The sequence below is a fragment of the Seriola aureovittata genome, chromosome 2, assembly GCF_021018895.1.
Source record: "Seriola aureovittata isolate HTS-2021-v1 ecotype China chromosome 2, ASM2101889v1, whole genome shotgun sequence".
In the NCBI taxonomy this organism is placed as follows: Eukaryota; Metazoa; Chordata; class Actinopteri; order Carangiformes; family Carangidae; genus Seriola; species Seriola aureovittata.
In genome coordinates, this window is record NC_079365.1 from 15,620,795 (window position 1) to 15,648,111 (window position 27,317).

The 27,317-nt window shown below is 41.6% G+C and overlaps 2 protein-coding genes across 2 annotated transcripts; one reads left to right on the top strand and one right to left on the bottom strand.

The window, feature by feature from the left end:
* The first annotated feature begins 5,551 nt into the window (after positions 1–5,551).
* Positions 5,552–22,522, top strand: LOC130186140 (sodium-dependent neutral amino acid transporter SLC6A17-like). The gene is made up of 12 exons (XM_056402917.1): positions 5,552–5,852; positions 8,855–9,308; positions 12,019–12,176; positions 13,395–13,521; positions 14,652–14,833; positions 14,927–15,037; positions 15,166–15,407; positions 15,829–16,021; positions 16,125–16,317; positions 16,592–16,751; positions 16,832–16,994; positions 17,644–22,522. The coding sequence occupies exons 2-12, from the start codon at positions 9,026–9,028 to the stop codon at positions 18,049–18,051; spliced, it is 2,220 nt and encodes a 739-aa protein (XP_056258892.1). The 5' UTR covers positions 5,552–5,852; positions 8,855–9,025; the 3' UTR covers positions 18,052–22,522.
* On the bottom strand, positions 22,523–27,261 carry LOC130186147 (tripartite motif-containing protein 16-like protein). Its single transcript, XM_056402929.1, has 7 exons — positions 26,143–27,261; positions 25,463–25,558; positions 25,145–25,378; positions 24,895–25,063; positions 24,747–24,809; positions 23,496–23,567; positions 22,523–23,365 (listed from the first exon to the last, which is right to left on the bottom strand). Exons 1-7 carry the CDS (start codon positions 26,623–26,625, stop codon positions 22,830–22,832), a joined length of 1,653 nt encoding a protein of 550 aa, XP_056258904.1. The 5' UTR covers positions 26,626–27,261; the 3' UTR covers positions 22,523–22,829.
* Between the last annotated feature and the right edge of the window lie 56 nt (positions 27,262–27,317).

Below are 27,317 nucleotides of genomic sequence, written 5' to 3' on the forward strand. Positions count from 1 at the left end.
TTAAAACAAGATAGTCTTTGTTTTAATGTCAATTAACCCTTTAACTTTTGATTTTCTTAATTATACTTCACAGGTACTATAGACGCATTGCAGCCTGAACCATCATCCACGCAATACCATTATGTGTAGTCTGTGGGGTAGGATTTGTTGATGATGTGTAGGCTTTATTGTTTTTATTGATAATACACAGGAATAAAATTGCTGAAGCATGGCATGTATGTAGGGCACTCCCACGCATAGGATTACAGTCTGCATGACAGCAGGATGAGAGGTGGTCGTCCACTTAATACATTTTATTTTTTATAAAAATCTGCTGATTCAGAAACTTCTGTCTCCACTTTTATAAATGCAAAATTATTGCAAACCGCAAATGTCTGTTTTCCAGCTAAACTTCCATTTCTTTATTGCTGAGATTCTTATCAACTAAAGACTTCTTTCTGATGATATAATATTTTCTCTGCCCATGCTATTAGAAAATATCAATATAATATTCACCTTTGCAAGTCAGTGGACCTGAAGAGAATCAACTGATGATCATTTTAACCAAAAGGACATAATCGTCAGTTCTCCTTTCACATTTTGATACATTTATTTTAATTGTTTGCTCTCAACGGTTTTTAATCTGTATCTATGTTTTGCTTTACTGTTGGGTGAGTCTGACCCTATTATTTGTTGCATCAACCTTTTTGCACCAACAATTCTTACTAAAAAAATGCTTTGTGCTTTGCTGCAGGGGTATTTTAAAAGGATTATGTTGTCCAAAAAAATGGGGACAGGAGCTTTGCCCTCAACCCTGAGCTGGACCGGCCCCTCTTTGAGAGACCATCTGGTGAAGTTCCTCTATAGACTGTCACATGTCCCTTCGCTGGCCCAGCAAGGCAATCTGCCACCCAGCATTAAAATGGCTGTAAGTGTATCTATAAAGATAATATGAAGGGGAATGTGTTCCTTCTTTAAGTGTTCGTCTAATATCTGGGTCAGTTGTCTGTGTTCCTCATATTGAGCAACCAAAGCATCCAATTATCTGCAGTGAGGTATGCCAAAAGAATTCTGCTGATTATATAAAGGGGAATTGCTGTACATATTTATACAAGTAGATAACCAACAGGGGAACAATCTAAACAATAGCATTGTCAGTAACTTTTAAATAACATATTTAAAAAAAAAAAAAAAAGAGTTACACTAAGACTGCTGCTCATGAATTCATGGAAAATATGAAACCTTGAACATGTTGCAACAGATAGGCGTCTCATCTGTTAACAGCCATCACAAACAGAATGGCATGCCAGGGTTTTTGTTAATGAGCTGTCAAAGGGGGAATCTGCAAAGGATTAGTGGTGGAAAAACAGCTTTTAATGAGTTTCTATTTTTGTGTGTCGCATTAAGGTGAACAGCATGGCCTGACCCAGTGCACCCTGGCTTTTATGTGAGACAGATGCTCTGTGACAGATCTGTTAGTGCATTTCCACCATCACCCAGCCAAAAGACAACCGATCCTTCACCTGTGTAACCTGAACCAGCATGCAGTCACAATGAATTTTAGCCAGAAATGGCTCTTCAAACCAACAGTCACCAAACTGGTTCTTAAATGTTTTTCATTTTATGTTGATGCTGATTTAATGACAAAACTAGGATGAACTCCTGGTACAACAGTGTTTTATTAAAATCTGTGTAAAGACAAACACCATCTTGGAGCGTTGGCATGTGGCAGAGCACTGCAGCCCAGCATGACCCACTTTCTCCACTCTCTGAACACCTGCACAACACCATCACATGCAGCGATGCACTCTGGGAAAGCAGGAGTTGCTACAATACTATGAGGACGCATCGACAGGTAAAGAAGAAAGCTAAGACGTGAAATAAAACAGTTATGCATGAATTAAAGCTACTTCTTTTCTTTATCTTAGGGAAAAGATGAACGATACATGAAAAGTCCTTGTTTTTTTGTCCTTTAAAATAATATATTCTGTGTGTTTTGTTTCATTCACTGGTTTTGTGATGATGACATAACTGGAGAGAAACCAGCCTTCCTAGCAAAACAGAGCATCCAGCATCAGTGTACTTTAACCCCCTTGGCTAAAAGAGACATCAAATTATCAGTGCATCACAGAGAGCAATGTCATGCAAGTGAGCACACAAATGTAGACATCAACTGCTTTCACTTATCCATTCACATCTGTCAGAAGTGTTTCCATTCACTTTTTTTCAGTAGTAAAAACAGTGTAGATGTAATTATGTTTGTTCAAGTGATTGTACTAAGAATAATGGACTAGATAAGCGATACCACCGAGCCCAGTGCAGGCTGAAGCTTTTTTTAGGAGCTGAGAGTGACCCAGACAGCGCGAAACACGAGGGGAGAAACAGAGGGGAGGGAAGGGGTGAGAATGGATGGGATGGGGAGGGAGGAATATAAATGAGACTGGAGTGAAGGAAAAGTACTGGGCGGATGTGGCGGTGCAGATGCAGAATGCATGAGCGCACGTGAGTGGAAGTGGGCGCTGGGGAGCACAAAAGAAAGCAGGGAGACAATGTGAAGTTAGAGGCAACTGAAGGTGAACGGCAGAGAGGAGCTGACGTCAGACACCATGAGATACAACGTAAACCAGAGAGGATGCATGAAGTAAAGATCTCAGGGAGACATTCTTTATAATAAGAAAATTAAACTGTGCGGAGGGGATGACAGAGAGAAATGACAAGGATTCTGGTGATCAAAATGTGTAGTGATCATGACAAAGGAAGAGCAAAAGAATCTATGAGGAAAATGTTTAAATTCGAATCAGACAGGAAATACTGTCACTTAAGCTTCTGCTGAGTGTATTAACCATAGCAGCATGGCTCCATGGACAGCAGTGTCAGTTGTTCAGTCACCACTTTGCTCCAGACTAAACATCTATTGTATGGATTAGATTGTGCTGAATAAACAAGAACCAAAAACAAATCTCTGGAGTTTTACCTAACCAAAAAAAATTTAGATTATAACAGCGGGAGTGCTTTTGGAAAAAGATTTAAAAGTATGTAAAATATAAAGAGGCATGAGTAAGAGAACAGAGGGGAAAATGAAGGCAGAACAAAGCCGCAGCTCTTCAAACCCAGATGGGACTGTTTGGTCATTTGCTAACCGGAGAGGGCAGCAGCACTGCTGTGCCTACGGTCCCACGGGCCTGCAAGGCTGCTGATGCAGGCTTAATAAAACCACGAAAAATTAAGAAGAGCGTATTACTGAGTGCCACTCTACTGTCCACTTAGCAGACGCCCTGCAGCATTTGTGGCTGTACTCCCTCGGTCAAGGGCACTTCAGGACTAGTTTTAGAGGAAGGACACTGTGTTTCTTTATATTGACTCCCCGCAGCATGTAAGCCATGATTATGCCACATGGTTTTAATCCTTGTTCTTAAATTGGCTTTGTCAGACTGTTTTAACAGATGTGGAGTGAAAGAAAGGGCCGTCTGTGTGGAAGCCAAAGTGGGGTGAGAAAACACCACAGATGATCATCTCTACTGCACAACAAGAGGTAAAAGTGTAGAGCTGAGGATGGAGAGGAGATGTAGGTATCAGTATTGTAGAACTACTCAAATTACTTATGATTCAGATTAAAGAAAAAAACATTTCCCTCTGCCTCTTACAGGCTGCTTTAGAAACTTTACAGGCTGCACTTAAGGCAGGAGAGCAGACCCAGCAGCTCACACCTGAAGTGGGAAAAGTATTTTGTTGTTGTTGTTTTTCAGTAAAGAAATTTATGGAGGGAGGGATGCAGAAAGGAGAGAGCAGAGATGAGACAAAGTCTGTCATATGATCCTGGGGTTGCTGTGGCAACTGCTCCCAGTAGTCAGCTCGAAGAAGGTGCGTAAAAATCGTCACAGAGCGAGGACCAGGAGAAACAGATTCGACCCTGAGCTCGTCTCGGACGCTGCACTCCCACAGTCTGTAAACACAAATATAGGGGATATGAGACATGAACTGCGATCCTAATGTTCTGTAGAGGTCATGCTTTGCTGCTATTTGGAGTCAGTTCAAACTGTATAAATGCTTTTTAAACAGGATTTTGTTCTTACAGAGAGTTTAAAGCTACTTAATTCGTCATGTTTACTCCCCCATGTAATGTATCATCACTGAGGCCAAACTCTGTATTTGATAAAGATGTAGACGAGGAGAAACATGAAGAAGCAAGTGAGGCAACTCATCTAATTAAGACAACTAAGGAGGCAGACACGTGGGAGCGAGTGACAAAATAAATCCATAAGGTCAGGATGAAAAATGGCCTCTCGATAATATCCTCCTCCTCTATCTCGGTGGTATTAAAGAAAATTCTGGCGGACGGTGCATGATTTATGGTCCCCTGGATGACTGTGTCTGCTGCAGTCGTGTCGCTGAGAAATGACCACCCAGTGCAAGATTTACAGTTTGATCGGGAAGACAAAGCTGTTAGTCAGAGATTAATAGAGTGTAGTCCACGTTCACAAATATAAATAAAACCCTCTATGAAGACAAGTATGTGTATTCAATTAGAGAGTGAATTTCTATCTAAAAAAGGATTCTACAAGACTTTTACATTCCTGTCATTCCTGTCAAGGCAGTCATGATTGAGTATCACACATCACCTCAACTATAGCACAAAATATCCTTCTTTTCCTCCGTTCATTGTGTTATTCATTTGTTATGGAGGATTGTTCATGTATGTATAATGGGTATTATTCATGTATTAATGCTTATTCATTGTTGTGCAGTGGAAAGCAGCTTGATCCTCTGTTTCAGCGTGGACAGAGCAGTTTTCAAGTCCATCTTAGAACAACACAGACATGGCCATATGTCAACTGAAACTAATTTTTCCTCCTGGTCAGACGATATCACTTTCTTTAGAAATTCTAATGTAAATCAAGGGGGAATAAAATCCATATTCTTTGTACAGTGTGAAGAATATACTCTGAGGTTCAGCTGAAGCCCATTAGAGGCTCCAGCAGCAGCAGCCTGGAGTGACAGATGTAGAGCCAAAAACCAGAGGGTTTTGTTTCCACCACTGTAGAGAGCTAATGATGATTTACTTACCAGTCTTCTAGACTGGTAAGTAAATAACTGTCAGTGCTAACGTTGGCTATGTAGCAAAACTGCAAAACTTACAAATAGCTCTTTTAACCATAGCGTGGCCATTTACACAGGAATCATGTTTCCTAATTGCCAGTTTGGACAGGAGAACCAATCAGAGTCTGAGAACTGGTTCAATATGGGCATGAGAGCATTATGAGGACAAACTTGAAAAAAAATATGACCTTTCCTTAAATATGGACACCTGTTCCTCTATACAAGCCTGTTTTTCTACTTCCTCTCTGTTTCACTGTGTTGGTGTCATCAAAACCTCTACTTTGACACAGAAAAGCAGGATAACCAAGTGTCTGTGCAGCCTGTCCCGACGGGCCAGTGACGAATGTCTTACATTTTTTATCAATTGAAAAGCGAATGACGAAAGCTGCGTCAGAAAACCACTTCCTCAGGTAGGAGTGGATAACCTTGACAAATCTGCGCACAGTTGTTTACCCTCTCTCTCTTTCTCTCTCTCTCTCTCTCTCTCTCAACATCCCTGCTTCCCGCGCAGAGATGCAGTATCAAATAACAACAAGTAAGTGAGGGGCAGGTGATAATTTGTCATAGTTGATAACGAGCAGCGCTCTGTGCGTCACGGTGCGCCCCGGACTCTCCACCCTGCATGTGAAGTGCAGGCAGAGTAGCATGTGATGCCAGTCCCACTCCGACATGCAAGTGCAGCCCAGCGGATGTATTCATGACTCTCTCCACATATTCTCTGACGGATGCGTTCTCAGTAAACCTTGGATATTGTTGATCGCTGCTGAAGACTCACGGTGAGAAAGATTTGTTTTGTTTTTTTTTTCAAATCATCCCTCCACTGGCTCCTTGTTATCTGTTGGGTTTATAAAGACGTAGACTGCTTATTTCTGCAGAAGTTCACTGGTAGCTTAGAAAGAGTTTGAATCGCTCAGTTTAGGTCTTTCACTAACACGTTGAGTCACGTGAAGTCTATAATCGTGTAAAATTTGCACCATGTGCTCTAGTTTACACAGAGGTCAGGAAATAGTCGCATTTGACCTTGATTGTGTATTTAAGAAGCCAAAGCATCACTCATGGTGAGCAGTAAAACCAGGGATGACACTAGACTATCAGCATCAGCACCAGATGTGTCACCTGGTGTTCACAATGTGAACAGTCTGTGTTGTGGTGTTGATTACTGAGAGCATTCAGGAGCTTTTCACAACCTGCAGCTGCTCTGTTTTACACTCAAAAGAGGGTTTCAAGTTCATTTCTTAATGCTATTTTTCAGTTAATCCATATTCTAAATCTAAATTTTCTGAAATAAAATGGGTTGTTACCAGTTGGATGGGCATGTAATTGGCTGTTAAACGCTTCAGACTTTTAATACTTTTTGATATCCATTGTGAAACAGCTGATTAAACACTAACAGTGGCTCTGATTTTTAAAGCGGGCTGGTAATCACAGGATCAGTAATCGATTGATGAACAAGTGTGGACATTTAAACAAGACTGATTACTGAAGCTGATCCCTGCTGTTTTTCCTCCTGTTTGTCCTGTCCGGGAACCTCACCATTATCTCTTCCAATGTAACCCATAGAAAAACATATTAACACACATATCTACCACAGGCTTCCACCCGATAAGTGATGCCTGCATGGGGGTATAACTTTTCCCAGGATCTTCATGATTTTGTGATGTGTCTGACACTGGAAACAGAGACATGTAAGAGCATGTGTTCATGGTTAGAAGTGCTGAAGGCTGAACTTGTGACCTTGTTGGTGCCTTTAAGTTACCAGTGTGGAATGTGATTTCTTAAAAAGGGGCTTTTATGCAAAAATATGCTGGTATGGTAATAATAGCAGTCATTTAGTAATGCTGCCCTTCATGTGAAGTGTTGATTACACATTTCTGACTCTACAAATTCATATAGCAGCATGTGCAACAACATGAAATTGCAACATTCACATTACAGCTGACAGATGATACTTTTATCTTAAGTCTTAATTAAATACAGCAAATATTTCCATATTGCACCTTCTGCTGTTGATGTGACCTTTGCTCAAAATGATCTTAGTCAAATAAGTCATTTGTGTGGTTATACTGGAGCAGATATACAGTATGTTGTAGTGCATGTGTGAGTAGTTATTCTGATGAATGCAGGATCCCTGTTAGAAAATATATAAAGGCCAGGCAGATATTTACACAAGTTATGTGTAGCTCTTTTTCCAAGGACAAAACTGTGATCGTCTGAGGAGAAACATAACATTGCCACAGGAAGCCTTTTTCCAGCTATGGTGAAACATATTTTTATGCTGTGCCATAAAATCGCTCCACACAGTGAGACTCATAGCATCAGCTAAAGTCATCTGAACTGTGTGTTGTTGTGTTTTTTCTTTTTCTTTTTCCAGCAGGATTATTGGTTGGGTGAGCTGATGTGTTTTCATGCCTCAGTGTTGGCTGGATGATGCAGGCGCTGATTGATATTACGTGTCTTGTATACTGTAGTGTGGGATTGAATGACAAGACAGAAAAGCAGACACAGGGGCTTTACAGTTAATGCACAGAGGATTATGAAGACTTGTGAATGGCCGTGCATGGATTATTGCATCATAGGCTCATCTTGACATGGAAATCTGGTGTGGGATGAAAAATGAATAAACAAGGGAGGCAAACACACATCCTGAGTGTTTGTAGCTTTTTTTATCATGAGCAGGAGCTGTGAGAGGGTCTGTGTAGAGTTTATAGTCTTTGTGGAGAATCAGCAGATAGTAACACAGAGTTTGTTTTACGCCGTCGTAAGCAGCGAGTGTTGTGACGATGGAGGCTCGTGTGCATCACTGTTGTTGCATCACACTCGAGTTGCAGCATCTTCATTCAGCTCCTGTCATCCACTGCTTCCTTGTTCACAAGATCAGTCACTTCCGTTCCAGCACAGGAATGAACTCTTGTGACACTCATAGCTTTTCATCTTTCTTGTCTTCTGTCCTCGTGGAAAACAGTGTCCAAATAACCTACAAGCGTTGGCAGTTTTGCATTTCAGTGCATGGCAGATTTTTATAATGGAGAAACCATTCACTCAATAAGTAATGAACCTACACAGAGGCTTGTGGATCAGGAGAACACATGACAGCACTTCATCCAAAGCATCATGTTCACTTCCTCCATTAGGTTTGGGCTGAACCAACCACTCCCTGAAAGAGGGGTGAGGATGGATGTTGCCGCAAGGCTTCAGAGGATTAGGGGATTTACAGGGAAAAAAAAGCGTCACTGAAGTTAAGCTTTTCAGAACAGGGAAATTAAATAGAACAATTTGCAGGATTGGGAATTTTTTGGAACCAAAAACATTGCATGAGAGACACATAACTGTTGTGGGTTTTTTTTTGTGTGTGTGCTTGTGAAAATGCCTGTTCAAGTCCCTGCTGAGTTTTTGTCGAAAGAACCGGGTTAAGTTAACACACAGGTGTGACAAATGGTCGCCTGTCTTTATGTTGACATCCCTCGTGGTTCTGCGGCGGCACAACCATGTGTTACAATCTAGTGTCTTATTACGAGCCTAACCAAGCACTAAATGGAGGAATAATTGTGTCAGCGATTGTGTGAATAGTTATTTAAAGATCACAGCCAGGAAAAGGAAGCTTAAAATGACTGTGCATCAAATGAGCCTTGTCAAGGAGACGCACCTCACATTTCTTTTATTTAAAAAGAAGTGTATTTATGGGATTTTTGTCTAACAATGGAGCATTAGTACAATTTTGATTTGGATGATGTCATTGAAGTGCAATTTTCTATTTGATTTTTCTGTTTTTCTGATGCAGGACTGAGGCCTGAAATCCAGCTGTCACTCTTCAGCCTCTCCCTCATAGTTACATCCATCCATCTCTTCTCCACTCTTTGCCTGTATCACTTCTTTGTGTTCCTACCGGTCTCTTTCTCGCTCTCTCTTTCTCTCTCCACCCCCACCCCCTCCCCGACCCTCAGCCTCCCTCATGCCTAAGAACAGCAAGGTGACGCAGCGCGAGCAGAGCCATGAGCACGTCACAGAGTCGGTGGCTGACCTGCTCGCACACGAGGAGCCACTCGATTGCAAGAGCAGTTCCCTGAACGTCGGAGGGGCCGCTGGGAAGAAAGCCCCGCAGCTAGAGGTGCCGGAAAACGATGGACGCCCCGCCTGGAACAGCAAACTCCAGTACATCCTGGCCCAGGTGGGCTTCTCTGTGGGCCTGGGTAATGTGTGGCGCTTCCCCTACCTGTGCCAAAAGAATGGAGGAGGTGAGTTGGAGGGAAAAGCGCAGTACAAGCTAAGCAAAGTAAAAGGTACAGTCAAGTCGGTAATAGATTTCATTTACAGCTCCATTAACAGTTATTGTAATCAAGTCCATTGTTACCAGTATTACAGGAGCTAGTAATTTAGTTTCTTTACTTTCTCAGACGTTATTCTGAAGTAAAAATCAGTAACTAAACTTAAATTCACATAAAGACAATATAACCGACGGCAGCAGGTGCTGATACTCTCCCAAAAACAATGGACACTAAGAAAGAACAAAAACTGATATCATCTATATATATAAAGGAAGCTGTGATCATATAAAATGCAAAACATGGGAACTGTAGCAATATTGATGAAATAGTATGCAAAACATCGCCATATTTAAAAAAGAACTTAAAACAGTTCTCCATCAACGGAGGCTTGCACTGCTATAACATGGTCGGACTCACAATGAGCAGTTTTTAAAAAATACATTATCAAAGTTTACACAGCAGAACCAGACATACAGTCTTTTATAATCTACCACACTCATTCTTTTGCCTTATTATTCCTGGCGTCTACATTACCCACAATGCAACTCAACTGCTATCAGATCAGTCAGAGGTTTAGAGTGTGTTATGCCTCAACTCTTGCCTCAAGCAGAGATGTGGAGCAGGCTACAGACATCTGATAGTATCATAATACCTTATGTCATTGCTTCTTTTATCCACATTAATTATTCAAAACAAATTTTAATTAAAAAGCGTCCAAATCAGTCACTAAAGTTCTTGTTTCACATGTGACAAATTTTATCGTTTTGCAAATTTTTGCCATTTTGTGATATTGACTTTAGAAGTGCAGCCCAGCCCGATATAACATGAGTGATTGGTGGCTAAAATTTTCCAGACAATCAGACGGATTTGCACGCATATCACATTGTAAGGATATGCTTTGCATGTTCAGCTTGAGTGGCAAATTGACCCCGACCATCACAAACTACACATTGCACTCCCACTCAGGACTGAGCTGTCGAGAGAGCAGCTGTATCGTGTAGAAAACAGCACCGTCTAAATATAGCTGCACCATTGATTCCCACTGCCGGCAGGGCAGGCCAGGCTCAAATGATACTCGATAGCTGATGAGGTATTATTTTGGTAGAGATGTCTGCAATCTGAGGCGTACACAGTGTAAACCTGTGTTCACTATAGGTGAAAAACACCTTGTCATCGTGGATTGACAGGCATGATACTGCTTCCACTGTGTTTTCACAGTCCGGTTTACTGCATATATGCAGGATTTATTGCCCATAGAGAGGATTTACTGACAGTAGACTCACTCCCAGATCAGTCAGGTTATGTAGCCTGGCAAACGGCCATTTTTCACTGTGTAATTTGCTGTCTGGCAGCCAATTACAGACACATTAATGGTCTGTGTTGTTTGGGAGTTATCGCTGTGCGGGCTCCTCTCTCTGTTCCTCCATCTCCCTCCCTCATCGTGCCTTTCTCTTTTTTCCGTTATCACCCTCGATCATTTCTCCCCCCATTGTCACATCTTTATGCCCGTGACTGTGATATATCTATATCTGGCTCCAGTTTAAATAACCTGTGATGAAGTGGATTTGCTTGAAGTCGCTCAGTGTTTGTCAGCAGAGGCCCAAAACTCCTCACTACATTTAACCTTCTTTCTGACTCCAGCCTTCTTGATTTAGCCTCTCGCCTCTTCTCCTCTTTCTGCTTCATTACTCCACCCGCTATGAGACATGTGTGCCACTGAATGTAATTCCTACTTTTGATGTATTAATAGTAGTACATGTTTGCCTGCTGTAAGTCTTTATATCCTGGATGATGACTCACCCTTCACACATAAAAAAAAAACACTTGCATCCTGATTATGCCTCTCTGGATTAAGCTGCAAAGAGACAAATTTAGAATTCCATGAAAATTAAAATTAAATTCAAAGATTATTTGTCAGTGGAGCCTGGATCCTTACATTATTAAGGAGTTGGGGGGGGGGGGTGTTCGTCGGGTAAATATATCTCACTGAATCACTGAATCACTAAATCATTTAGTTAGACTAAAATAAAACTGTGGAATTAGTGCACAAATGTTGCAAGTATTAAAACACATATTAAAAAAAAACCTTATTTAACTCATCACATTTAAAAAAAAAAAAACCATAACAACATTTTGCATGTTTTAGCCAATTTTCTAATTTGTTGATGGTGTCAAAAAGATGCTGATTCAACTCTGTGGTCATTAGTGAGGCTGTTTGTAATGTGTCTGTTTTTATTTTCTATTCAAGAGTGTTTCTAATATCCTTTGTGTAATACTCTTCAAAGGAGAATTTGTTTCAGGGCTGTTTCATTGCCTCACATTGTACGGGTGTTTTTTATTTTTGTAATAGTCATTGTAATGTTTTGGTGCATTTTACCTCTGCTCAACATTGTCTTTAATTCCTACAGAAACACATTCCTTTTGTGTCTGTGTCAAACAAATACAACAACAACAAACGACACTACAGTTAATGACAGACGCCTCTGTTGTTTTTATGACAGCCAGGGCCAGAGGCATTATGTTGTCAAGTTGTCCGTTTCTCGTGATCCCGATATCTCAGTAGTAAATTTGGCACAAATGTCCGCCTAGAGTCACGGATGATCGGTGTAGATTTTAGTGGTCAAAGATCAAAGGTCGAGGTCAATGTGCCTGCTCAGCTATAAGCCTCCCTGTTTTCCAGGCGCTTATCTGGTTCCCTACTTCATCCTCCTCCTCATCATTGGGATCCCGCTCTTCTTCTTGGAGCTGGCGGTTGGTCAGAAGATCCGACGTGGGAGCATCGGTGTGTGGAACTACGTCTGTCCCCGTCTAGGTGGGATAGGGATGTCAAGTCTGATGGTAAGAGAAGCAGCCAGCCGGGCTCTGATTTTTTATTTTATTGTATTTTGTCATCATCTGTCATCTCTATAACCGTGAGCCTAACACATACTTGTGATTATACTTTCTTGGGTAGCTTTTAATGGCGCCTCAGAAAAGCAGTTGGACAGCAGAGAGAAGTGGAGAGAGAAGGTGTGGGTCCTCTGATAAGAATCAAGGAGGCTGTAATGAGGAAACAGCTGTCAAGTCCCTGCAATTAAACAGAAGCACAGCTGCTGAATGAGCAGCAGTTTAAGGCTAAAACAAAAAACAAGCCAACGCTCTGTCTGTGTGATTTATGAGGGGGCCTTCTTTTCTGCATGGGCTATCTATCTATCTATCTATCTATCTATCTATCTATCTATCTATCTATCTATCTATCTATCTATCTATCTATCTATCTGTCTGTCTATCTGTCTATATGTCTATCTCTGACGTATGCACTGGTGTATGTAAAGGTTCAACAACCATGAAACTGATATAGTAGTAAGCAGGATGAAGTCACGATAACAACCTTCACACTGCCTCAGCCTCTCCTGGGTGTATGGGAGGTATCGACATGTTTGAGAATGAAAGGCAGCCTTTCTCTGGAGTTGCGCGGCTGGCGCAGAAGTAGCTATAAATATCTCATAGAAGATCACTGTTGAAAAGAGAGCACTTTAATTATTCATGCTTTCCTCAACCTTATTTAGCTCCTGAATGTCCTGGCTGGCAAGACTGCTCAGAAGACTGACAGCAACATGGGACATGCACACAGCGTGCTGCCTCGTTTGCATACTTCTTTCACTCTGCACGGCTCTTTTATTCTGCATTGAAATATCTGATGAACATCTGGTCAATATGTGGTTTTTAGACATCCTGCCAGAGGACTGCAGTTGAAAATTAGCCTGTCGGCTAACACTGGCACATTTACAGAAAGGTTAATTAATGTGCACTGTCCTTTTCAAATAAATAAAAATTAAATTAAATGAAAATGAAATGTCGGCAGAAAAGTCGACATCATATATTTGTAATTTCTCTTCATGTGTGCTGCCTGTTTATGTCGTCACATAGCAGAGAGCATACTGTGAAATGTCAAGAAACAAATTTCAACTTGCTAACCATATGTCTATCAATCTATCTATCTGTCTGTCTGTCTTTCTGTCTTTCTGTCTGTCTGTCTGTCTCTCCGTCTATCCGTCTATCTATCTATCTATCCAGGTGTGTGGCTTCGTGGGTCTCTACTATAATGTGATCATTGGTTGGAGCATCTTCTACTTCTTCCAGTCCTTTCAGTTTCCTCTGCCGTGGAGCGAATGCCCAATCAGAAAGAATGGGACACTTGCTAGTGAGTGACATTAAATACTAAGCCACTTTGTTTGTATATCACCTTTTAAAATGCAGCAGAGGCAGTTCAGTGCGAGGCACATTACAAGAAAACTAAAATGTCAACCTGCTTTAATCTTCAAGCGTATAAAATGCCATGTATTTTGGCTCTAGGCCATCAGGATTCAGGATCATCATTGTTTAAAACGGTATCCATTTGATCAGTCATAACAGTGTGTATATTGCTCTCACAATTAGCGTGGCATCTAGCCCTTCAGCCTCAGCCCATGATGACACACCTAAGCAGATCAGACGAATTGCGGTAACTTTCTTACGACTTTCGGTCACAACTTCACAGACCTAATCCAGATTAAAACTCTCTGGAGTTCATTCGATTAGTGGTGATAATAACATAACCCCGGGGCAGCCGAGAAACTCTCAAAAGCATGTGTATGACTCAGCAAGGCTGATTATACTGCTGGGAGAGAGACAGGGAGCAGAGATTCAGCCTCCCAGACTGAAGGACGCTAATGTTGAAGGACAGCAGCAGAATGTAAAACATTTCACTGGAAGGAAAAAAACACTGTGTCTGTCTGCTTCTCATGGATCTGTATCCAGTTTGACAGACCGAAGCATCGTGATGGAACCAGACCGTAATTACAGTAATAAACACTGAATTTAGCAGAGGACATATCGAATGCAGAAGATTTAGATTGTCACACATGTATAAACATCTATATAAACCTGCACCATCCTGCAGTGTTATGTGGAGAATCATACCACTGCTCTAAACTTCACACCACGCCACACACAGTATATATCATTTCCCCAAGGTAACGAGAGAATATACTGTGTGTGCGCTGGAAAACATCTCAGGTGATGTGAATTGGAGGTTTCTGCTCTGCATACCAAGTACACAGACGACCTTGTTTACCTCAATTATGTCTGAGAGGTGTAAACCAGCCGAGAATTGAGATATTGACCCTGAGCAAACATTCTCGATCTCGTTATATTTCTCCTTCCTCCCTCGCCGCCTTCCTCGCCGCGACATCCAAACCTCACAGCTGCATCTTCACACCCACTTCTTCTCCTACATACTCATTATCACCCAAACTAAACCCTCCATCTCCGTCTGTCTGCAAAAATGTGCAGTTGTGGAGCCGGAGTGCGACAAAAGCTCAGCTACGACCTATTTCTGGTACCGTCAGACTCTGAACACGACTAGCACCATCGCGGAGAGCGGCGGCCTCAACGTCAAGATGACCCTGTCTCTGTTTGTGGCCTGGATCATCGTCTGTCTCGCCGTCATTAAGGGAATCGCCTCCTCTGGGAAGGTACGGATGGAAGGATGACATGATGAGAGAAAAATATGAAGTAGACCACTGCTTTCCCTTTCCTAAATTAGTTTTTCCTCCCCTCATTTGCAGGTGATGTACTTCAGCTCTCTTTTCCCCTATGTGGTGCTGTTCTGTTTCCTGGTCAGGGGGCTGATGCTGAAGGGATCGGTGGATGGTATCGCTCACATGTTCACTCCTAAGGTGAGACTGCTTTGATTTCCTTGCTTGCTTGCTCACACTAAATATTTAATTATATATATATATATCAATGCATATGTATATATACTGTATATATAATATACCTAACACTAATGCCTTGTATCTCGCAGCTGGAGAAGATGTTGGAGCCTCAGGTGTGGAGGGAGGCAGCCACACAGGTCTTCTTCGCCTTGGGTCTGGGCTTTGGAGGAGTCATAGCTTTCTCCAGTTACAATAAGATCGACAACAACTGTCATTTCGACGCTGTGCTCGTCTCCTTCATCAACTTCTTCACCTCCATTCTGGCCACACTGGTGGTATTCGCTGTGCTGGGCTTCAAGGCCAACCTCATGAATGAAAAGTGTGTCGTAGAGTGAGTTCAAAAGCAGTTTATCCTCAAGCACCGGTCACCGTATGTGGATCATAAAATCCTTCAGTAAAAAATGAAAACAAGAATGTGAAAACAAAAAGCTTGATCATAACAGGCTCTTGTTCATTTACATGTAATGGTAAATTTCATGTCATGCATCAACCTACACTCAATAACCCATCATGATAACATTAATTCAGGCCCTTTGCTATGACACTTGAAATTTAGCTCCTGAACAAAACAAGGCCAAAGTCTGACAGAGAAAATATTAGAACTGAGAATGAGAAGAAATATGTAAAAGCTAAGCAGATGATCTGACGGAAAAAAAAAAGATGTTTTACATATAAAATCACAGCTCAAGCAGTTTATATGATAATACCATCTCTTTCATCCTTTCACATTTGTTCTCCCTCTAACACTGTAGGAATGCTGAGAAGATCCTGGGATACCTCAACTCAAACGTCCTGAGTCACGATCTCATCCCTCCACATGTGAACTTCTCCCATCTCACCACATCAGACTATGCTGAGATGTACGGGGTCATCAAGACGGTCAAAGAGGGCAGCTTTGACCAGCTGGGTCTGGAGCCTTGTGTCCTGGAGGACGAGCTCAACAAGGTTGAGTCTTTGGCACAGTTTTCCACAGATGTATATCTATAGCATGTTCTGTATTCGACTCATGACGTCTGCTGCCTTTACTCCTCTGACCATCTCTCTGCAGGCTGTCCAGGGCACCGGCCTGGCTTTCATCGCTTTCACAGAAGCCATGACCCATTTCCCAGCGTCTCCGTTCTGGTCGGTCATGTTCTTCTTCATGCTCATTAACCTCGGTCTGGGCAGCATGATCGGCACCATGACCGGCATCACTACACCTGTCCTTGACACCTACAAAGTCCAGAAGGAGCTTTTCACAGGTAAACCTCCCCTACTGACTCCCCCGGGCCAGGCCACTATATGTTTTTAATAGCTGAAACTCATTACTCAGCACTTGAAAAGGATTAAAGCACATTTGGGAGTGGGCTGTATTAGGCTTTGTATAATTGCTCTGAGTGCGCTGAAAGCAAAACAGTACTAGGACCGAAAACCATTCTACTTTCCATTTTCTCATCTATTGGACCAAGAAAATGTTGTTGTTTTTGTCTTTTCCCCCAAATTATCTCATTTTCTTCTTCTCTGTGTTTGTTCCAGTGTGTTGCTGCATCGTGGCCTTCCTGTGTGGCCTGCTGTTCGTTCAGCGCTCAGGGAATTACTTTGTCACCATGTTCGATGATTATTCTGCTGGTCTGCCTCTCACTGTAGTGGTCATCCTGGAAAATCTGTCCGTCGCTTGGATTTACGGCACTAAAAGGTACATCTACCTGTAGGTCAGCTGCCCGTGTGTTCATGTCTTCAGATGATTACTGTAATATTCTTGCTCTTCTGTATCAGGTTCATGCAGGACCTGGAGGACATGTTGGGTTTCCGACCGTCCATGATCTATTTCTACCTGTGGAAGTACGTCTCCCCTATCTGTCTCATCGTTCTCATCTCAGCCACGGTCATAGAGATGACCATCATCCCCCCGGGATACAACGCCTGGGTCGAAGAACTGGTCAGTCAGTGTGTGTGGGTGTGTGAGTGTTTCCGGCAGCAGTGGTGGAATCCTGCATTCAAAATCTTACTTTAGTAAAAGTACAGAAGTATTAGTAGTATTATTAAAGTATCAAAAATAAGAGTACTAATTTTGCAACAGATTTGCACCTGTGTCACGTTATTATATTATTTAATGATTATTACTTATGCATTGAGAACTAAACAACGTTTCTATTTTAACGACTTTATATACTGTTGGGTAGTTAAATTTACAAAATGCATCGTATTTTATAAACTGATTGTATGTTTTGCATCTAAAGTTTTCATCTACAAAGTAACTACAGCTGATAAATGCAGTGAAGTGAAAGTACAAGTTTAAAGTAGCATAAGAGGAGGAAGAGGAAGAACCCAAGTGTAGTACAAGTACCTCGAAATTATACAGTATTTAGCAAATGTCCTTAGGACAGAGATAAATTGAGATAAGTAGAGAAATAAAACTGACCTTAATTGACTTGACTTATTTGTCATTTTCATCAGGCTCATGCTCATAGACAAATATTTGTCCCCAAAAAGATTGTTATTTATGATTATGTTTCTGAATTGATCATTTTTTCTTCCAAGTAATTTTCAAATTCCTCATCCTCACTGAACTCTCTCTGTGTCTGCAGGCTCAGGAACGTTTCGAGAGCTACCCTCCCTGGGCACTAGGCATGTGCTTTTCCCTCATTGTAGTGGCCATGCTTCCTCTCCCTATCGTCTTCATCGCCCGTCACTTCAACCTGATGTCAGACGGCTCAAATAAGCTGTCCGTCTCTTACCGTAAAACCATGATGAAGGACATCTCAAACCTGGAGGAGCAGGACGAGGCCAGATTCATCCTCGGCGCCAAGCCCGGCGAGGCCCCGTCATCAGTGCCGGCGCACAGAGCTTACCTCACTCCTGGAGGGAACAAACCCCTGGACCCCAACTCCCTGTCTCCAAACAGCTGCTACGGTACAAGCTATCAAAACGCTGCTATCAGCCCCACCACGCCGACAACACCAACCACACCAGTCACACCAGAGTCTGACTCTTGAGTGCTGCTCAAACACCCCACCCCCCACCCCACCCCCACCCCACCCCGACATCCAGTCCGGTAGCTCAGTTTACCTTAAAGTCTCCACCGGGGGTCGCTGCAGCACGAGAATCCCCACCACTGCCCCACTAACACCACCAAACTGTATGTAGCCCCCTCATTTACTTTCCAAAGCAACACAAAGGAACCACCTGAGAAGATGTCCAAAACGTTTCCATGTTTCTCAGCATCTGGACAAGTAGACAGTATGGAGATATATGTCAAAAACAGGGAAAGAAATTCACTCTTAACAGCTGATCAAACACTGAAATCAGGGTGAGATTGACAGTGACACACTGTACATCTCTATCTATTCTGTATTCAAAATCACATGGTTTATGTGCTTAAAATGAAGTTCTCTGCTTTTCTTTGCCTTAGTATAAGGATCCTCAGCAGACGTAGCCCCCCACAGTATAATGCACATCCCTGTGCAGGGGATCTGAAAGAATGAATGTAGTAGAGCCGGTGTGATTGTGCTGGGTGAACAGGTTTTCACTCAGTGCATGCCACTGAGAGCCAAGATGAATGTGAGTTTGATTATTTTAAGGTTTCAAGCCTGTCACTGTTTGCATTGCTGCCCTCTGTAGCGATACTGTGCGTCAAAGCCGCAGAGTTCAACACAGAAAAAGTTATTTTCTATTAGACAGTATGCAATGATTTCAGTGTGTATACACAGTATTATACGTCTACATTGAGCACAGACATGCACCTCTGTTCTGCTGTTCTGAACTACAAAACAGGTCTTGTCATATAGATTTATCTTCACAGCACACTCTGTATTGTAAACTATGCTTAAGGCTGCGCTAATGACACCCATATTTGTTCCATTCAGACCCTAAATCGACCTCCTGCTCTGTTTTGTGTGTAGCCAGTGTTGTTCATTCTGTAAACAGTGATGTACAGTATAGTAATATAATATAGGAGAATATAACTTTTGTTACCTGGAGGAGATTAAAAAAAAAACACCCTCATCCATCACACACACTGTGTAACTTGTGCTGTAGGAAATCACGTATTCCAGTTTCTCCACCAAAGAGTAAAAAGTTGATAAGGAAACACTTGAAGTCCACATAATGATATGACAGGATATTAGACTCAATATGCTGAACTGCAGGGAAAGTGAACTAAACTCGTATGACTGAAATAGAAGAACTGAAACAAAGAAAGTTATATCCACTGAGAGGAAGCACAGCTTGTTCATGTGATTTTGAAACAAATGCTCAGATTGCTTCTTTAATGCAGTTCTGACTTTCTTCCTACAAAAGCGAAAATGCTCCAAAAGCACAAAAGGGATTTTACATAGGCTAATTACTAACCCTAATTTCTGACCTGTTATTTTGAACATTTATGCAGATGTAAAATAATTGCTGCCATCAGATACGTCCCACACAATGACGAAGCAATATATATTCAGGTTGTAGCACAAACTATGTTCGCTATGGACCAACAACATAATGAATGCGAAATAGAAAAAAATCAGCAATGGACCAAAAGATATTGGAATTTAAGCAACAAAAAAATCCAAATCATGGAAGATTAAACTCAGCTAACTTGATAGTATGAACTTCTGTACGCCTTAGACTCCTCACATGCACATGCACATACATGCGCAAACAAATAAAATACATGCTCAAACACACATGCGCACACTGTTTGTGTACCATGTAATCATTTGTGAAATAATAAACCTCTTGACACCGACAGTAACATCATGCAGCACTAGGGCTCCCTTGTGATGAAGGTCTCCTGGTTAAACTGAGGTTAAGCCAGCAGAGAGTCTGAACCGGTAAAATGAAGATGGCCATCTTTCTGTGAACATTTTTCATTTTTGTTCACACTGACAACTTTGTGCAATACTGTCTGCAATTTCAAACTGAGCACATTAAGTTCATGTTAAATGGAAGAGGATACTTTTTATTTTTTTAATCACAATATTCAAAGCCATGGTGTTCAGGTAAAAATTGATATTTATATTCCTGTATATTTGCAGTGTATGTAGGTCTGATGAATAACAAAAATTTATCTTTTAAAAGTGACCAGTAAATACTGTATATTTTCATCTTGTGTGATGCTTACTGAAACTGTATATTTGAAGACTAATCTATTTTGTAGTTTGTGTAATTCATTCTTGTTGTGGGATGTGAAAAAGCTGCTGGTGGGTGGAGGTGATGTGTGTGTAGTCTTTGTATGGGCAGCAGCTGGTTGTGTTCATTGGAGCTGTGTGTTGTGGCTGCACCTCATGTTAGGTGATGTCCGCTCATCTGTCTCCACTTTATCTGTACTGGTCTACTTGTTTGTAGCCACACTAGTAGTTTACCACAAAATGCTGTTAAAATTTCCTCTTGTCCAACAATTTATTTCATCACAGGATACCTCTAAAAAATAATTCCAGTCAGCCGCAGCTATCTTTTCAGATGTATGCTAATATAGCATGCTAATATGCTAAAGAGGCAGGTTTTTCTTGCTAATTGTACACAAAACAGACTAACATACTGAAAAGTACATGCTAAACATGATTCTGTACTAACAAGCAAACATGGTAAATGTTATATAGAAAATGTGAGCAACACATTCAATTGCTGCTAGCATGTGCGTTAATATGCTAACTAGCATTCTGCTCCAAGCCCAGCTGAGCTTAATGCCACATTCATGTCATATTGGAGATACTGTAATCACCAGTTTCGCACTTTTATGTAGCTTTCCTGTCATCATCTAAGTCATACAACTGGGAAAGTTGAATTTTCCTGAAAGCTCCAATATATCCAACTTGGTGCTAAATAGTATAGAAGTGCCAGCAAAGTCCGTTGCAGAAGGTGATTAAACACAGAAATTGAAAAAATATATAGTGCTGCATTGAACAAGCATAGTATTTTAAACTTTCCCACGTGCCGCTCACATTCCTGTTTAATAGTGTTTTTTAGCCAACAACTTCTTGCTAGGCACTATGACTTTCTTTAAAGAAACCCTTGTGTCTTTCTATTTTGTTTTGTTAGTGTTTGTTGACTAAGACAGCTGGGATCTCCAGTCATGAGTGAGAAGCTATAACACAAGAAGACTGACAGCTGGCATGTTGAGATGTCCCATAACGTGAACGCTTGTAAACATGATTGATCGAAATGTTGCACAGAAATAGTTCATAAAACTTTGCTGTGCAGCAGGGTTCAGACTCTGACCTTTCTGAGACTCATTACCCTTGACAGTTATACCAGAGTCAAGAATTGTATTTTGAAGGGAAAGAAAATATTAGCCATAATATATTTTTACTTAATGCAGTGCCTCCTAGAGGCCGCTTGACACCAATGATTTTGGGCTTCCTCAAAATGGGTTCCCAAGACCATGTACCAAGTTTGGTCTGGATAGATACAATCTGTTGCTGAAAAATACTCTGAGTCCATGTATGAAGTTTGGTTTTCACACGTAAAAGCGTTGCTGAGATATGACTTGAAAATCCAATATGGCGGAAATTGATGCAGGAGTGTCTCTAATTAGTGTGCCAAATTTCAAAATGTTTTTACCATGCAGTTCTAGGGTCTGCCATAGACATGGCAGAAGAAGAAAAGATCAAGCAGAAAAGATAGAAACACAATGGGTGCCTACACAGCTTTGCAACTTATTCATCCATTCAGAAATGTTGTTTTCTGCTGTGTAGTTAATGTTACACTCTCTTAGAACCACTAGTGTGGCTATGAACCATAAGTCTTGTTTTGTTTCCTGTGTTTCTTGTGTTTCTGACGCAGGTACTTCCTCCTGCTGAGGGTGTGTCATTTAGAGATGTTGTTAAAGTCTGTAAATAATCTTGTGTAACCAAATTATTCTGAAGATAGATTTTATTCATGTGATGTATATCAATGTCTTAAAAACAAACTGTTTTAGCAGTTAGTGTAACATAAAGTTATAATGAATGTGATTGATGCACTTTTTCACTAGGACTGCAAAAAAAAAACAAAAAAACATAGCAATTGTTTTGTTGTCCTCATGGAAGTAAATTCAAGGTCAGTATAAAAGCAATATCAGGTTATTTAAACTGCAGAGTAATCCGAAAAATTGTCAGTTAATAGCAAAGATTAGGATCCACCCCCTATTACCAAAGGGATAGTAAGACTCTTCCTTTCAAGTGCTGGAGTTTGTTTCATGTATTTACAAGTGTGTGCATGTGTATGTTTGTGTGAGTGTGTGTGTGTGTGTGTGTGTGTGTGTGTGTGCGGGGGTACTGTGTATCGGTGTGTAGATTCCTTCTTATTACCTGTGAGTGCAGGGCCTTATTGAGCACACGTTTCAAGCACTGTCTGTACAGGAGACACGTTTAGAAATGTCCCTTTACAGCTTCTCTCTTTCTCCTTCTTCAGTCATATTATGATTGTACGATACTGACAATTATTGAAAAAAATGTGAGCATCACCAGAAGTATTAATAATAAAGAGTGGACAAGCTGCTGTTGGATTTCAGAATTTTTCTGATTCAGAATTGTTTCATTACATGGAAATGTGGCACAGTAAGAAATGTTATCAAAATCTGGGAAGGTCAAAGGAAGTCTGCTGCTTAATACAAACTAGAATGAGGTAACTGTATAAGTCCACATGTAACTGAGCCTCAAAAATACAAAGACTACAAATAAGAAGGAAATTCAGCCATGACCATGTGTGACACACACTTTCAGAAACAAGAAGTTTTAGCTTTGTTTAAGTTAAATTTCCCTTCAAACCGACACAGGCTGTCTATGAACCTCTCAGTCATTTATATTCACAGATCACAGATCCTGATGCAACATTTCTCTCCGAGCCAGAAGCCTGGATACAGCGGCTCTGTGAACGTGGCTTCAACCTTGTAAAGAAAGTTCATACTGTCTGACACCTCGTAGAATGACAGAGTTCCTTCTTTGAATTTCAGATAAATCCCGATCCTGTGATGGTTGGGGGGCGCTGTGAGCTGGATGCTGTCACCTTTGTGACTCACAGAGTAGTGTTTGGATCGATCAAGACTCCAGGAATTTCCATTGCCCCCAAAAGCTGACAGTGTAGTGCAGGATTTTCTGGCTATTCCTTTGTAGGCAAGGGCGATCTCAGCCTTGCTCCCTTCTACCTCTATCTCATAGTAGCAGCGCTCGGCCTGCAGTCCTTCCCTGCACAGCACCTGCCGTCGGTGGCTGAACCTCTGCGGGTAACAAGGAGTTAGGTTCTTGAATGGCTGAGGAGGCCTCAGCTTCACCTCTTTGCCCCCCTCAGAAACAACCAGGTCCTTGTGAGCGGTGATGGGGTCCAGGGAAAGCTTACATGCATCTGAGATCGAAGAAGAAGAAGTTGTCAGGATAGAAACAGCACACTGAGAGTCCAGTTGTGAGCGTCTACAGTGGAGCAAAGTGCTGATAAATAGGCTGTTAGTGTCAAGTGCATAAGAAGATAAACTCACAATGCAGAAACTCTGCTCTGGTTGTCGGCTCCACGATCTCTTCTGTCGGAGTGCTGCTAACTCCAGAGAAAACTGTTAAACAACACCAGAGCACCAGAAAGTGTCACTACTAAAAACTAGCAGCAAATCACAAGTGCAGGTAATCACCCAGTTCAATCAGGGGTAAGCCACGAACAATAATGTTCAACTACAGCTGTTTTTCCTGTTATGAAAACATCTGCCACATTAAAAGTCTTTAAAGGGTCAGTTCAAACAAATTACAAAAGACAACACCAACAAAAAATAAATTCTGCTGATAGGGTTTGTTGGGGAGAAAATCTTATCATCGATGGTTGAGGTTTTCAGAGAAGGAAAGACATCTGGAGCCCTGGATGTCTTACGCTGAAGATGTTTATTGAGCTCGGCCGAGGAGAACGGAGGAATCATCAATACAAGCAAAGTTCCGGCTGACCCTTCACCCTCAATCAGTCAGTGACACAGAGCTCAGAAGCAAAATTCCCTCACAGGGTTTTAATCCATCTTTGAGCTTTCTCTCCTCAAGAGAAGGGAAAGTTTTTCCCACTCCACTGTTCATCTTGTTTTCCTAAACCTCACCTGCGTCCCCGGGGCAAAGGCCGTAATGACCTTCACTTTGTCATACAATGGGTTACTGTTTGGTCACTTCTCTGACTGATAGTGGACAGCTGGAGACACTTCTCTCCTCCGATGCTAGGGTAACTAAGGTCTTATAGATAAGGAGGTATAAGAGGAAAGCATAAACTTCAGAGAATGTTTCCCAAATCTAGTAATTGTCAAGGAGGGGCTAAGTAAAGAACGAGACACGTGTAAGAACATGTGATCATGTGGATTTTGGTGACCGATAGCATCTTCACACATGATTGTTTAGGATAAAGTTTAACTTTATGTGGAGTAAGCTGCATGTGATACCTGGGATTATATACCCGTGGTCAGACATCTTCAGAACTTGGTGTGACACTATTATGATTCACTTGGTGAAAATGATCTGCATGGCTAGATAAAATTATTTTTATTTATTTATCAGTTTTTCTATATTTTCACACAGGTTGTTACACATTTTGCTGATGTGCAGGTTTTATCTTTTTGCTTATATTTAAGAATTTCAACACAAGGGGTTTTCAATGAGTAAGACATTTCATTAGATGGCAGAATTGTATTATTGCACAGAAATCTTTCTTCTTAATATCAAACATAAAAATCACAAAGCAATCTGTTAATAGTTTAAACGCAAACCTTGGGACTGTGAGACACTTCCTTCACATCCTTCCTGCATGTCACCATCCACTCCACTCTCAGCTATAATAAATAAAAGGCACAAATATTCTTTTAAAAAAAACAATGATAGGAGACAATATTTCCACATATCAACAAAGCTACATACCAGTTTCAGAAATAGAGGCAAACTCTTTGGCGCAAAATTCCTCGAGCTGCCTCCCGATCTGTTCCACAGCTCTCTTTGTGAACTCAAAGGGGAGGAGTGGATCCTCTGAAACCTCATGCAGAGGGTGGAGATGCTCTTTCTCACAGAGACGCTGCAGTGACAGCCATCCCTGTGAGGGAAAGAGAATTGGGGATAAGACACGGGAATCGAGACATAATCTATCATTCAGATACAGGTGTGATCACAGTACCTGCAGGAAATGGACATCACTGTCAGTCTGCGCCAGATGATCCAGCTCAGCATCCCTCTTCTTCATCTCCTCCATCTTCGCCTTCAGGCTCTGTATGAAGCTGTGGACCTGAGCTGTGGCGGTCTCCTGCTGAGCTCCAATCAGCTCCTTCACTGACTGGTAATGTCTCTGGAGGGAGTTGATGATGCTGACCACCACGCCTTCACAGTAGTCCTCCGTTTGTCTCGCCTCCTCCTGTTGTATGCACAGGTGAGCGGTCTGGACTGGAATACAGAGTACAAACAATATGCAGAAACTTTGGACACATGTCCTCCTCACCTGAATCTGTTCGAGGATGTTCCTCAAGTTCTTCCATTTCTTCTTTTGTTTGTGGAGAATCTGTTTGGATTTTGTCTGCATGTTCTTCAGCTCCTCCTTTAATGTGTGTTGGATGGATATGCTGATGAAACTGGTTTTATTCATGTCAATGAAATAACATAACTATTTTTTTTAAATGTTTTTATGTTTTTTATGTCATGGAACATCCTGTACCTTCCTCCTGTTTTGGTGAGCTCTGTCTGAGGATTGTTTCGCTTTGTTAAGTTTGTTTTTTAAATGTTTATTCCAATCTTAATTTTTGGCAAGAAATTTGCTTCAATGACATTTTCTCTAGTTTACTGACGAGGTAAGTGAGTTTGATGTTGGAAGTGAAATATTTTTGTTACAGCTATACTGAATCTGATATTAATGGTCATGTTTTCATTAGGAATTAGGAAAGGTGCAACATAACTTATTTGCAGCACAAGACAAACTGCAGTGACTCAGATCCACTTTGTGCATGGCAGCTTAAAGGCTGGAATCACTGACTTGTCCACAACTAATGAAAAACCGTTTTCCTCACTCATGTGGCCCCATATTCAACAGGTTTACAGCCAGTAAAGTCTTCCTCCTGGGTTACTCACTTAAAAAAAAACAAAGGTCAGAAACTGCTGTACGTCTGTGTGTTTCCGTTCATGTACCTGTCTCCTCCTCCGTTCCTCTCCCACACAGCCGATTCGGTGTCCTCCATGCTGAGTTGAAGCACAGATTGCACAGATGATCTCCTCATCACTGCAGCAGTAAAGATCCAGGGGGCTGCTGTGCCTCCAGCACAAAGTGCTTCCAGATGTTTCTGTACAGCTCCGGCGTCTCTTCTGGCCATGGAGGGACTCACCTGAATGCTGCTGCTTCCTTTTCTCACTGCCATTATCCAACCTTTGTGTGTCTCTCACCAGCTCAGCTAGAGTTGTGTTCTTGATCAGCTGGGGTGTGGAGGGAAACACATGACCACATTCAGGACAGCTGCAAGGACGGTCGTTCCTCTTGTTCCTATCCCAGCATTCCCAGACGCACTGCATGCAAAAGTTGTGTCCACAGGGAATAGTCGTAGGATTCCTGAGGACCTCGCTGCAGATTCGACAGCAGAGGTGAGTAATGCTCACAGGAATTCGAGACTCTGCCATGTCTGCGGAGGAAGGCAGCCTGATACAAGTTTAGTTTCGTTTCCTGGTTCAGTGGTATAGAATGTGTTCTCATGATGTCAGTGGGGAAATGGGTGTGACTAAAATATTTAAACTAGCACAAAGAGGAAGACAATGGTAGTATCATATTGCAATGCTTTATAAATGTAATGTTGCAGGAGAATTATAAGGCCCAAAGATGTATGACCTGATATACATAACAATAACAAAAGATATGGGTTGGCAGCAGACAGAGTGGGCCAAGACACTTTGACTATTTGGGAAAACATCTGGAAAATAGGAGATTGGGAAACTAGGAATAAACATAACATTAAGGCGCATTGCCAGTTAGAGCACAGTGACCTGGTAGGGCGCCATTGTGTTCTGCCAGGAAGAAAACAATGATCTGGGTGTGCGCCAGGAAAACATAGTTGGTTAATAGTTAGGCAAGAGTAGTACGACGAAGCCAAAATGATTGGGAAAACAGGATGCACTTACACGCATAGCCATCTGAAGTATAAAAGAACATGTTTCATTCTGTGTTTGGTTGTTGTTGTCTCCGTCTATGGCTGCGAGTAGGGCCGCTGTGAATAAAGAGACTCCCCGCTCTGACACCTGTGTCTTGACTGTCTGATTCCTTTTTCGATCCACCACTTCTCGCCACAACAATGTTTCAGAATATAATGGTGCATGGA

What these genes read in the sequence shown, in the direction of transcription:
- LOC130186147 (XM_056402929.1), bottom strand. Translation starts at nt 26,625, where the DNA reads ATGGCAGAGTCTCGAATTCCTGTGAGCATTACTCACCTCTGCTGTCGA. An exon ending in GTGATGTCCATTTCCTGCAG is followed by an intron (nt 25,064 to 25,144) that starts GTACTGTGATCA and finishes TTTCCCTCACAG; the next exon opens with GGATGGCTGTCACTGCAGCG. An exon ending in AAGTGTCTCACAGTCCCAAG is followed by an intron (nt 23,568 to 24,746) that starts GTTTGCGTTTAA and finishes GTTGTTTAACAG; the next exon opens with TTTTCTCTGGAGTTAGCAGC.
- LOC130186140 (XM_056402917.1), top strand. Translation starts at nt 9,026, where the DNA reads ATGCCTAAGAACAGCAAGGTGACGCAGCGCGAGCAGAGCCATGAGCAC. An exon ending in GTGCCAAAAGAATGGAGGAG is followed by an intron (nt 9,309 to 12,018) that starts GTGAGTTGGAGG and finishes CCTGTTTTCCAG; the next exon opens with GCGCTTATCTGGTTCCCTAC. An exon ending in CTCACATGTTCACTCCTAAG is followed by an intron (nt 15,038 to 15,165) that starts GTGAGACTGCTT and finishes TGTATCTCGCAG; the next exon opens with CTGGAGAAGATGTTGGAGCC.